The 12,253-nt window shown below is 46.9% G+C and overlaps 1 protein-coding gene across 2 annotated transcripts in view; it reads right to left on the bottom strand.

Moving 5' to 3' along the window:
* Window positions 1-12,253, bottom strand: part of LOC146176354 (uncharacterized) — a 63,832-nt gene that overhangs the window by 23,746 nt on the left and 27,833 nt on the right. The window contains exons 4-6 of one of the 2 annotated variants that reach the window (XM_084580944.1): window positions 11,070-11,203; window positions 10,225-10,339; window positions 8,302-8,547 (exon numbers count right to left, since the gene is read on the bottom strand). In XM_084580944.1, the coding sequence (XP_084437070.1) occupies window positions 8,313-8,547; window positions 10,225-10,339; window positions 11,070-11,203 (484 nt within the window). In that variant the 3' untranslated portion in view covers window positions 8,302-8,312. Of the gene's footprint in view, window positions 1-8,301; window positions 8,548-10,224; window positions 10,340-11,069; window positions 11,204-12,253 lie in introns of those variants that run through there. The other variant, XM_084580945.1, reaches the window with a different exon arrangement.

A 12,253-nucleotide genomic window follows, 5' to 3' on the forward strand; every position in this document is an offset into this window, starting at 1 on the left:
GGAGTAGCAGGTAGTGTCGTGACGCGACGAATTGTAAGCGAATGTCACAAATGGCAGCGTTATGTCCCAGTCGCGGTGGTCATCAGAAACGTACATAGACAACATGTCAGTCAGTGTCCGGTTAAGGCGTTCGGTAAGCCCGTTCGTCTGTGGATGGTAGGCGGTCGTGAAAGAATGACGAACGTTGCACAGCCGTAGGATCTCGTCGACTATACGAGCCAGAAAGCAACGGCCACGGTCGGTGAGCAGTTGACGGGGAGCTCCATGGACGAGTATAACGTCGTTGAGGAGGAAAGCAGCGACATCAGTTGCACAACTGGTTGGTATTGCTCGTGTGACCGCGTAGCGTGTTGTGTAATCAGTGGCCACCGCAATCCATTTGTTCCCCAATGCGGACAGTGGAAAAGGCCCTAGAAGATCCAGACCCACTCGAGAAAATGGGTCTATGGGGATGTCGATTGGCTGCAGAAGTCCAGCTGGTAAAAGTGATGGCTTTTTCCAGCGTTGACATCGGTCACAAGCAGCTACGTAACGGCGGACTGCGCGATATAGGCCTGGCCAAAAGAACCGACGACGCACACTGTCGTGTGTGCGAGAGAGGCCTAAATGACCCGCTGTAGGAACGTCGTGAAGCTGTTGAAGGACGGCTGAGCGTAGGTGCTGAGGGACTACTAGTAGAAGGCCGGGGCCATCAGGTCGCATATTGTGCCGGTATAAGGTGCCGTCGTGGAGCACAAACAAACGAAGAGAAGGGTCATCGCGATCGGCGCTGAGGCGATTTATAATTTCGCGAAGCTGAGGGTCCTGGCGTTGCTCATGGCGAATGTTGGAGAAATCAGAAATAGAGAGCACGCAAGCGTCATTGTCACATTCAGGTTGGCTTGGCGGGTCGACTGGATGACGGGACAGGCAATCGGCGTCTCGATGCAACTGGCCAGACTTATCAACTACTGAAAAATTGTACTCCTGAAGGCGCAAGGCCCAACGTCCAAGGCGGCCAGTAGGGTCTTTGATTGTAAAAAGCCAACACAGTGCGTGGTGGTCAGTGACTACTGTGAATGGCCGCCCATACAAGTAAGGGTGGAGCTTTGTAATGGCCCAAACTAGGGCTAAGCACTCACGTTTACTGATGGAATAATTTTGTTCGGCCGCAGAGAGGAGTCGGCTGGCATAGGCGATGACGCGGGGTAACCCGAGCTGACGTTGTGCGAGAACGGCACCAATTCCATGACCACTTGCGTCGGTGCGCACTTCTGTGGGCGCTGACGGATGGAAGTGAGCCAACACTGGCGGACCGGTGAGGTGGGCAATAAGAGCGACGAAGGCGGCCGATTGTTCGTGGCCCCAGGTAAAGGAGACCTCTTTTTTCAGAAGCTGCGTGAGCGGACGGGCTATTTCTGCGAAGTTTGGTACAAATCGCCGGAAATATGAGCAAAGACCGAGGAAGCTACGCACGTCGCTGCTAGATTTCGGTTTAGGGAAATCCCTTACAGCGCGAATTTTGTCGGGATCCGGCTGGATGCCATGGGTGTTGACTAAATGCCCTAGGACCTTGAGTTCCCGGCGACCAAAGGTACACTTCTTGGAGTTCAATAGAAGGCCAGCTCGTCGGAAGACGCCAAGAATAGCCGAAACACGATGGAGGTGGCCTTCAAAGGTTGATGAAAATACGATGACGTCATCGAGGTAGCACAGACATTTGGTCCATTTGAGCCCGCGTAATAGAGAGTCCATCATACGCTCGAATGTCGCAGGGGCATTACATAAGCCGAAAGGCATCACCTTGAATTGGTAGAGGCCATCCGGGGTGACAAAAGCCGTCTTTTCACGATCTCTTTCGTCAACAGAGATCTGCCAATATCCAGAACGGAGATCGATGGAGGAGAAGTAGTTAGCACCATGCAGGCAGTCGAGAGCGTCATCGATCCTTGGAAGAGGGTACACGTCTTTCTTTGTTATCTTGTTTAGGTGTCGATAATGAACGCAAAACCTCCAGCTGTTGTCTTTCTTTTTGACGAGTACTACCGGAGACGCCCAGGGGCTGCTCGACGGCTCAATAATGTTGCTCGCCAACATTTTCTCTACTTCGTCCTGAATGATCCTGCGTTCGGAAAGAGCAACTCTGTAAGGCCGTCGATGAATAGGTCGGGCATCTCCAGTATCAATACGATGTGTGACGACGGACGTTTGGCCCAGGGATCCGTGACCGAAATCAAAAATGTCGCTGAATGACCGCAAAAGGCCGGCAAGGGCGCTAGCATATTCGGGACGCAGGTCAGAGGCAACCATGGCTGAGATGCGGTCCTCCGGACTATGTGATGGGACAGGTTGTGCAGTTACGTCGGCGTGACGGTCGGACAGCACTGCAGAAATGGTAAAGTTGGACAAAGGCGACAGCTCGGCAAGAAAAATGCCCTCCGGGAGAACTTGTGAAGACATGCTGAAGTTGAGTACGGGAATGTAGGTGAGGTTATTCTCGACGTGTACAATGTTATGAGGTAGGACGATGTTGCGCTCTAGAGTGACGTCGGTGATGGGGTTGACAACGTAGTCGCCGTAAGGAAGGGAGGGAAAAGGTGACATGGGCACGTATACTGCTGCCTCGGGAGGTAGGCGAGTAAATGTACTGGAGCGGAGGCGAGGCTGGGATTGGTCAGCACTGGGGTCGTGAACACAATAGGGCAGGGCTAGGCGCAGAAGTCCGGCGGAACAGTCAATGAGAGCGGAATGGGCTGTTAAAAAGTCTAGGCCTAAAATCACGTCTTGAGGACAAGTATTAAGGACGGCGAAGAGCACAGGGACATGGTGGCCGGCGATGCTAACGCGTGCAGTGCACATTCCGATGATGGCAGCAGTTTTTCCATCAGCAACGCGAACTGTAGAGGTGTTAGCGGGCGTAAGAACTTTTTTGAGGCGCTGGCGGAACGACGAACTAAGAACTGAAATATGAGCTCCAGTGTCAATGCGAGCGGGCACGGGGCTCGATCTACGAGGACATTGATCAGGTTGCGGCGTGGTGCGATGGTCGAAACACAGTTGGCTGTCCGGGTTGGTAACGCAGCGTCACGTCCGGGCGCTGCGTTGCCTAGTTTCCCGAGTAGGTGCCTTGGTACGTTGGGGACAAGCTGCGGCGAGGAGTAGGTGATCGGGAATGGTGGGCTTGAGGCGATGGAGAACGGCTAGGACGACGGTCTTGCTCTGTGTTCTCAGTACGAAGATGTGCTGGGGTGACAGAAACGGGTCGTGGTGCATAATAGTTATGGCGGGCAGGGCTGTAATAGAGTTGAGAGGGGGGAGCCGGACGGCTGCGGCAATAGCGGGATGTATGGCCAGCTCGACAGCAGACGAAGCAAATAAGCCTATCGTCAGATGTGCGCCACTCCGCAGGATTGCGGGTAGGGTAGCGCGGTGTGTAGGGCGGGGTTGTGGCAGCAGCAGCAACCACTGGGATTGGCAGTGGTGCAGGGGGTGGTGGGGCAGGATTTGAAACGAGGCCCACATTAGCGAATTCTTGGCGGACAACAGCCTGTATCATAGCTATTGTTGCCTGTGCAGGAGGTGATGTATGTGTAACAGGAGTCAAGGCCTCGATTTCTCTGCGGACGATGGTAGTAAGGTTATTCTGACTTGAAGGCTGCTGTAACGTGGGCAAGTCGTCACATGAGGATGTAGTCGCCGTGTTGGGAAGGCGCTGAAACCGATGGACGATGCGGCGCTGCTTCGCCTGTTAGAAACGGCGACAGACTTGCAGGACTGAGTCTACCGTAGAGCAGTCTTTGTAGAGAAGTATATTGAATGCGTCATCGGCGATACCCTTAAGTATATGGCCCACTTTATCATCTTCGGTCATGGAGGTATTCACCTTTCAACACAATGCGAGAACATCCTGTATGTAGGCCAGGTATGACTCGGTTGACGACTGAGCCCGAGTAGCCAGGTCTTTTTTGGCTGCCAGAGCTCGCCCAATTGGTTTGCCGAATAAGTCCTGCAGTTTTTGTTTGCAGATGTCCCACGTAGGCATCTCCTGTTCGTGATTGGTAAACCAGGTCTTCGCCGTTCCCGCCAGATAGAAGATGATGTTTGCCAGCATTATGCTAGCATCCCAGCGGTTATTCTTGCTGCACCTTTTATATTCGTCGAGCCAATCTTCAACGTCCTTGTTGTCTTCGCCGTTAAAGATAGGCGGATGACGGATTTTGGTTAAAACCATGGGGGCAGCTGGAGTTTCCGTAGCGGGTGATGCGTCCTGGGATGCCATGCTTACTGCGGTAGTCGGTGGGGTGAGCTCAGGGAGATGACGTCCACTGCGCAAATCCAGGTTTCTGGCGTGAAAGTACGAGGAGCTGTGTCAAGGGGAATCGAAAGTACCTCCACCAAGGTGTTACGGGGTAGTTCAGCTTGTAGCAGAGGGCGGACACCGAAGACAAGGCTTTCCAACGGACGTTCTCTGTAGGCACCAGCCGACGCTGTTGAACGTCGTCTTCTCTCCAAAAACTCACGAGAGTCTTCTTCTTCTTTCCTTATGCGTATGCGTTCTTCTTTCCTTATGCGTTGCACCGCCTAATGTGACAATATAATGATATTTCTTACCCTTTTCATTCTTTCTTTTTCCGCAGTAACGTGCCTTGTTGATCCACTGGCGAAGCAGGTGCATGTATTTATCCTATATGCACTCGCCCTCGGTCACACTGAAGCTCCTCTGTGATGTTTTCTCTAGTCTAGATTAAGTAGTGCCAACTTCCCCTACTCCCACAGCTCTTCATACTCACATAGCCTTCCGCGTTATGGTTTTAAAAGCAACGCTACCACTTCGTATTCTCATGTCTGTTTCTGCAAGTAACATAACTTGTTTAGGCTGTTAAAGGTTGAGGAACCGCTTTACAGCGTGATTATACAAACTCTCTTCGAGCCCTCCAGTACGCTGTGACGAGGCGATTCAGGCGCCGTTTCAAGGCGGGCCGATGAAATCTAAAGCGGATACGAGTGGATACAAAATGGATGATGACTACCGGGAGAAGGAATAAGTCAGAACCCAAAATACCATGTGCGGATACGGAAAGAAGGCAGCGGAACTCTTCAAATAGTGCCGTACTTTACTTATAATGAGTGCTAGCGAACAATAGAAAGTCTTTATGCCGCATGTTTTACAACATTTCACAGTCTTATTTAGATTTATGTAAAGGAACCTGATGAGTCCTTCTGGTTCCGACCTCGTATCTCTTGACAAGCCCACACCAAGCATCAGATACCACTTCAGGAAGCGCTCTACGTGAGCTGCGGTTACCTTAATTGCAACTAAGCGGCACCACGATAAGCACACTTGAGTGCTGTAGTCATTTATTGTATAATGTTACAAGAGCCGGCAAAGCCTGGAAAGAACTGCATTTTTCAAGCTTTATTGGACACTGCGACGAGCAGTACGATGCTAGCTCACATGACCTCATGGTCGGTTTCAACTGCAGACCCTCTAAATCGAAAAGGTCGTCAGTTCGGTCAGAGGCATACCGGTCCTTACACGTGCTTTCTGTTTTAAATGACCACCAGTAAAAACAATGACAGCATGCAGTAAGGAAGTAAACGCTGTCTTTAACCTAAATATTCATGTGACTCTCCCTATGAAGCTATGAATAGTGCGAGAAGACCACGAGGTGTTGAAGAGCAAGCAATTGACGCAGGAAGTCGGCACGGGTTAGCCATACAACCGCTTTCAACCTTAGAGGTTGAAAGCGGCTGTATAGCTACCCCCTGCGGAGGACAAGCGAAACCTATAACTATAACATCGTCACCCTTTATTCACACCCTAACTTTCCTTTAACATCCTCTTCTCTCTTTCCCCAGTCTGTAGTACCAGACCATGGGTCTCTTTACCACAGGCCGACCTCTCCCATTTTGTTCTCATTAAATTACTCTCTCTCTATCTCACTCTCAAACTTTGAGGAAAAATACAAGCACATGCCCGCCAGCGCTTTGGGCCGCGCTGCCGCCGAAAGCCTGGGAGAATCGGCAAGGCAGATGTTTGTAGTTCACCGCCTTGCAATTGGCAGCAAAAGCATATGCTCAATAAACACAGTTGGCTGCTATTTCCGCATGTGCGGGCATGTGCTTGTATTTTTCCTCAAAGTTTGAGAGTGAGAGAGAGAGAGAGTAATTTAATGAGAACAAAATGGGAGAGGTTGGCCTGTGGTAAAGAGACCCATGGTCTGGTACTACAGACTGGGGAAAGAGGGAAGAGGATGTTAAAGGAAAGTTAGGGTGTGAATAAAGGGTGACGATGTTATAGTTATAGGTTTCGCTTGTCCTCCGCAGGGGGTAGCTATACAGCCGCTTTCAACCTCTAAGGTTGAAAGCGGTTGTATGGCTAACCCGTGCCGACACATGTACTTCCAGAAGAACAGGATGTGGCTGGCGGGCTAGAGAATCCGCCTGAAATAAACTAAGCTGCGGCAACTTATTCTTTTTATTATCAGCCGGTTAGGCTGGCCAGCACTCTGTTATGTCCCTCACAAGCTGTGCGATATTCTCAAGCAATCGCTGGAAATTTAAGCATGACTCCGACACCAAATAATAGATCGAGGAAGATGCGTTCAGCGTAGATCGGCAGTTTGTATTAGAGGCTTTTTAAGTGCCCAAATACTCAAGTCAGCAAGAATTCTTCCGACCGTTCTAATGTCGTTCTGATTGGCTAGGCTGTTTCGTAAAGTAACAACCACGTGGCCTCATGTGGGTAATTCAAACTAATTCTGGAATAGCGGCTCCAACGTCCCAGTCAGGCAGACTGGTCCTTTATCCAGTTCTCCAGTGAACAGAGAGAGAGAGAGAGAGAGAAAGACGGAGCCTACGAAGGACCAAAGGCAACCGTAAACTTTTACAGAGATTGCACACTAAAATAATATACATTGGAATGGATTGCAATCAGTCGGGTTTAAACCCACGTACTTGGGTTTAGTAGCCGAGTGTGTCAACAACCCAGACACAACAAATTTTTTAGATATTTATTGCGCTTATGAAATTACATGTTTTCATGAATTATTTGCAAATCTTCTAGAACACACAGCGAAATACACTTTCAGAAAACGTAGTAAAACAGCACTAGACAGCAAATAAGGTAGTGCAAGTGCCCCGTGGATCAAAGTCACTTTTTCAACACAGTTCCCTCAGTTGAACAGAAAATTGGCAGAAGTGAAACTTTGTCGCTACATCTTATTTAGAATGCCGATAGATCAACGTCATTTTTCTTAAACTATGTATTAAGTTAGAGAAAATCTATATCAGGATGTGTACCAAAGCAGTGCATTCCGTTCAAGTAGCCAAAATAATAGGAAGTCAAGAGAATTCGTTTTTTGTAAAGGTTCGTTGCAAGACATGCCCAAACAAAATGCCTCTTTATAAATTATGAAGCAATGTTGCATTCCTTTAGGAATCTCGTAGAGGCGGCACTTCCCAGACAGCCCTGAAATTATCTTTTTTTGATGTCAGATCTTCACAGGCAATGTTTAGTATACAAATATAGAATATGTTTGTTAAATGTAGAAACAACATTTTTCTCACGTGATGGGTATTTTCACTCGCTCTAACCAAGTTTAGGAAAGGTTAAACCTATGGTGTTAAACCTCTACCATTTGAAGCGGCGGCTCCAGGATGACGCCACATGCACCGCTCATTCAGCAACACACCAGGCTCATATTCACACAAAGATGTTATCAAGAACGTATATGCAAGAAGAAGCAGAAGCAAGACTGATTTACCACAAGTAAGAAGACAAAAGCCCGTGCTTTTTTGCGATCTGTTTAGCCACGATAATACCTGCTATTTTTTTTCACAGCTGCGTAAAACTACACATTTATTGCACATTTAGCAAAGTAGATGGCAACCGTTGGGCAATCAGCAGCTCGAACCTTCAATTGCCAGCGTCCTATTATGTCGCACTGTTTGCATAATGTGGACCTCTGTTTTCCCTTCTTGACGTCATGAAAGTCTCGGGCTAGTTGCCGTCAACGCAAACATTGTGGAACTGAAGGAAGTTGGATTTAACTTTATTTACATTTTTAGTTTTCATGCAGACTAGCTTTCCAGAATAACAGAACTTTCATGCGACGTTTCGGGGGTTAACATTAAGGGCAAGTTTATAAGTTAAAAAAAAATATTCACAGTTATTTCATTTATTAAATAAGGAAAATAATTATCTCCTATAGAGAATAGGGAAAAAACGCCGCAACTTAATGTGAGGACCATGCGTGTATATTTCAATAATCCTTATTCAGGATAGACTGCTGTGAGAGGTAAAAACACTGCGATGCGAGCCGACAGCAAAATCATTTTAATAAATCTAGCAAACGCTGCAGCACAACGAAGGAAAGAGCTTCCAATGCCACCTGCGGCCGCACAAACGTTGCGGCCGAGGCTGGCTCCTCAGGTGACTCTTTGCAACCTCTGAGAAGTGCCATTGCTTCATAGGCCCTGATGAAAGCAGTCTTGGCACGTTCAAGGGGTAACTGGCACGACGAGTTGAAGGTTGGCTCGTAGCAGTCGAGTTCTGTTTCGTATGTACTGAAACGATGCGAACGGTTCCGCGGTTATCTTCAAGAATGCGGAACAGTGTGATGCTTAAAAGACAAAAATAAAAACATAACGCCGGCAGAAGAAAATATATGTTTCGCTCACGTGCGTAAAATCTTCCTAAAAACAAAAAAATAACATGATCCTACAAACAAAGATTATGCATTTTATTTGGCCTTAATGCATTTATCACGCAAGATGTTTCCAAATTGGGCATTTTCGTGAGCCCAATTATGTAATTACGTCACTCTTTAAAGAAACAAGCAACCTTTGGGCAAGAATGACCGAACAGAATTTCGTGATGGTCTTTTTGTACATTATTCACTTTGTTACCTTGCTGTTGTTTTCATGTGTTAGGCAATTTCAATGTCGAGCTCGTGCGTAATCGAAATGTCCATCAAGTTGTCAGCGACACCGACACGTGAAGGCCCTCTGTCACTTAAAAATTGAGCACCATGTTCCCTGGCAGCAGGCGCATTCCTGTGCATGCTCGAAAATTCTTGGAGCGCCGGTACAGCCATTTCGTACCTGGCCATCCATTGAAGATTACACTGCTACCTAGTCACGACCATACGCAAAAAAGATAACGAATGTTGCTGGCCAGCACCCCATCTCTTTGTAGGGATCAGCGAAAGCGTTCTCTAAATATTCTTTAATACGAATTCGTACATGCTATCCATAGTGAAAGAAAGCATATTTTTCTTCATACACCAATCCTATACTGCCCCACTTTTGAAGCCTTCACGGGGGATGTATACCAATACCTGCCAGCTTGTCCGTAACTGTGCGTCTTTTTACATTTTATTGTTTACCGGATGGCAATATAATAATAATAATAATAATAATAATAATAATAATAATAATAATAATAATAATAATAATAATAATAATAATAATAATAATAATAATAATAATAATAATAATAATAATATGTTCACAGGAAAGGAAAGCCGCCGTATTTGTCACACTCTATGGACACATGACCCGCGCCATAAGGGAAGGGAGCAATGTGGAAGGAAACGTGGGAAAATAGAACGAGGAGTCACAGTGGAGTGCTACGGAAGAATTTCGACCACTTGGGGATCTTTAATGCGCGCTAACATCACACAAGACACGAACGCCTCTCCGTTTCGCCTCCATCCAAATGCAGCCACCGGCTGTCGGGATCGAACCCCGGTAATCCGGCTCAGTAGTCTGGCATCTTAACCACTGCACTACCACGGCGGGGCGCGAAGGACGCTCCAACAGTCGGTAGACAAACCGACCGCCTGAAGCCTAACGCCTGGGCGAAGCGAGAAGCTTAGAGCAGGAGGCTCATGAACCACTATAGATGCTCTCCCGGGCTGCTTAGATACTTCACCCACCGTTATTTCGATCGAATATTCCTTCACCGCCCATTACAACTTCATAAAAGCATCACGAGGTTTAAACAGAGCAGCGTAGAAATACGTTCAAACTCGAAAAGAATAAATACGCCCTTCGCTGCCGCACAAACACGTCAACACTGCACCGATATAACTCGAAATTGTCAAATTTTTCGAAACAATAAAATTTTAGTACATCTCTGTTCAGATTTTCTTTGATATTTTAACAAAACTTCTCGTTTGTTTGTTTTGTTTAAATGAAATGAACATCGAATGTTTGGTATAACATCGACGTAAAACTTACTCGCAGAAAGGGTGCAAAAGGGGGTGCCGCAGCTCTCGACGCACTGGTGCTTGGCGTTGTATCACGCAATGAAAGAATTCCTGGGACTTTGAGCATCCGTATGCTGCTCTGTAATCTGCGGGCAGAATGATGGATTAGCAAACAAACTCTGAACCACTGATGTGCTGATCTCGCCGGGACGAGGATATTTTACCGCGGCCAAACAAGGTGCTATGCCTGAGACTTTTTCACTGCAAACCGAATTGAGGCCATTTTTGCATATGCAGATTTTATTAAAGGACAGAAAAAAATGTCACATGTTTGAGTGGAATTTTCTGAATAGTAAATTTGTGTTTGGCGCGAAATTAGGTTACACTCAGAGACCTACAATGAATTTCTGCTAAGCCTAAATTTTGCGAAGTTTTCAAGAGTGTGTCTCAAACGCGGCAGAGAAAATGTCTTCCATGTTTCAGACCATGGCCTATAGCTAGAATGTTTATACAGCAAAAAACGAGCAATAGTGCACATGGTGTAACAAGCATACGGCTTATTTCACAAGAATTTCGAACAAGAAGGTGCTCGCCGGAAATTTTTTTTCCATTGCTAGGCTTGCGCGTCTCAATGCAGGAGTGACAGATTCAACCGTCTGTGACAGTTGTGCGTCGCCGATAATTTGTTTATTTTATTAGCACTATTTCTTGCATTCAGTCGGACTGGAATGGCCCTCACAGCCGCTGAGGTCCTTTGTCTCCTCGTCAAGCCACGATATCGCGAAACTGAAAAGTCTTTTCAGCAATGTTGTTTAAGGCAATTAAACCACGTATTATCGATAACCTGAGCCACGTTATCATTGTCCGTGCTCTTACCTTCCAATGAAGTCCCCTCGCATACGATGTTCCGCACTGCTTCGTACCCTTTTTCTTGGTGCCGAAAGCTTGTCCTAATGTCAGCGGGACAACTGGCGAGGTCCATGTGGCAACGAGTTTTTGCTTTCATGTTGCTGAGAAAAAAGTAGAAAGAGCCTTCAGACTTTGGAAAGAGAATTTCACGCTTTTTGGGGCTCGGCCTTGACGCTTAGCGAGCAGAAATGTAAAAAGCATGAAAACAACACGGACGACACTACAGGCAACTGAATAAATTCGTTTAAGGAATGCGTTCATTTGCATCAGAACAACTGGCCAGTCTTGTCGTTTTGATGTGGCAAAAACTACACCACTTATTCTGAGAGAACCCTCAATAAGTCTCTGAAAGACCACTAGAAGACAGTGAAGAACCATTGTTTAAATGTTTAGATCTTCTGATATAATGTAGAAGATAGCTTCCTAGTGATGCTGAGGCAAGCGTCATATTGAGGTATCGTGACCAAACATGTCATGTGCCGGTCGAAGATTTCCTGAACAGTGAAAACAGAACAAAATAAGTGGGTAAATTATTATTGGCATTGTAACGAAGTCAATGGCATTTTTGTGCGTGCACTGTGCACGAAATATCAACATGGTAGCGACAGTGCTTTTAAAACAAACGTTTGTCTGAGTAATATGTTACTTTTCTATCTGCAATATTTCGTTGTTTTCCCAGTAATGACTTTTTTGCTGCTTTTTTTTAAATTCTTGTTTACAGATTTAACGCCCGTGCTCTGCTTCTTCCCGCAGTATGTCTGTAATTGCGGTCAAAAAAAGTCAATATGCTATGGTAGCATTGAAATCCCTTGGACAGACACCAACGTTCATTTCCGATCTCCTTCTGGGTACACACACACACACACACACACACACACACACACACACACACACACACACACACACACACACACACACACACACACACACACACACACACACACACACACACACACACACACACACACACACACACACACACACACACACACACACACACACACACACACACACGCACGCACGCACGCACGCACGCACGCACACACACACACACACACACACACGCACGCACGCACACACGCACGCACACACACACACACACACACACACACACACACACACACACACACACACACACACACACACACACA

The sequence above is a fragment of the Amblyomma maculatum genome, chromosome 10 (genome assembly GCF_055883805.1).
Source record: "Amblyomma maculatum isolate TAMU_Amacu chromosome 10, ASM5588380v1, whole genome shotgun sequence".
Classification (NCBI taxonomy): domain Eukaryota; kingdom Metazoa; phylum Arthropoda; class Arachnida; order Ixodida; family Ixodidae; genus Amblyomma; species Amblyomma maculatum.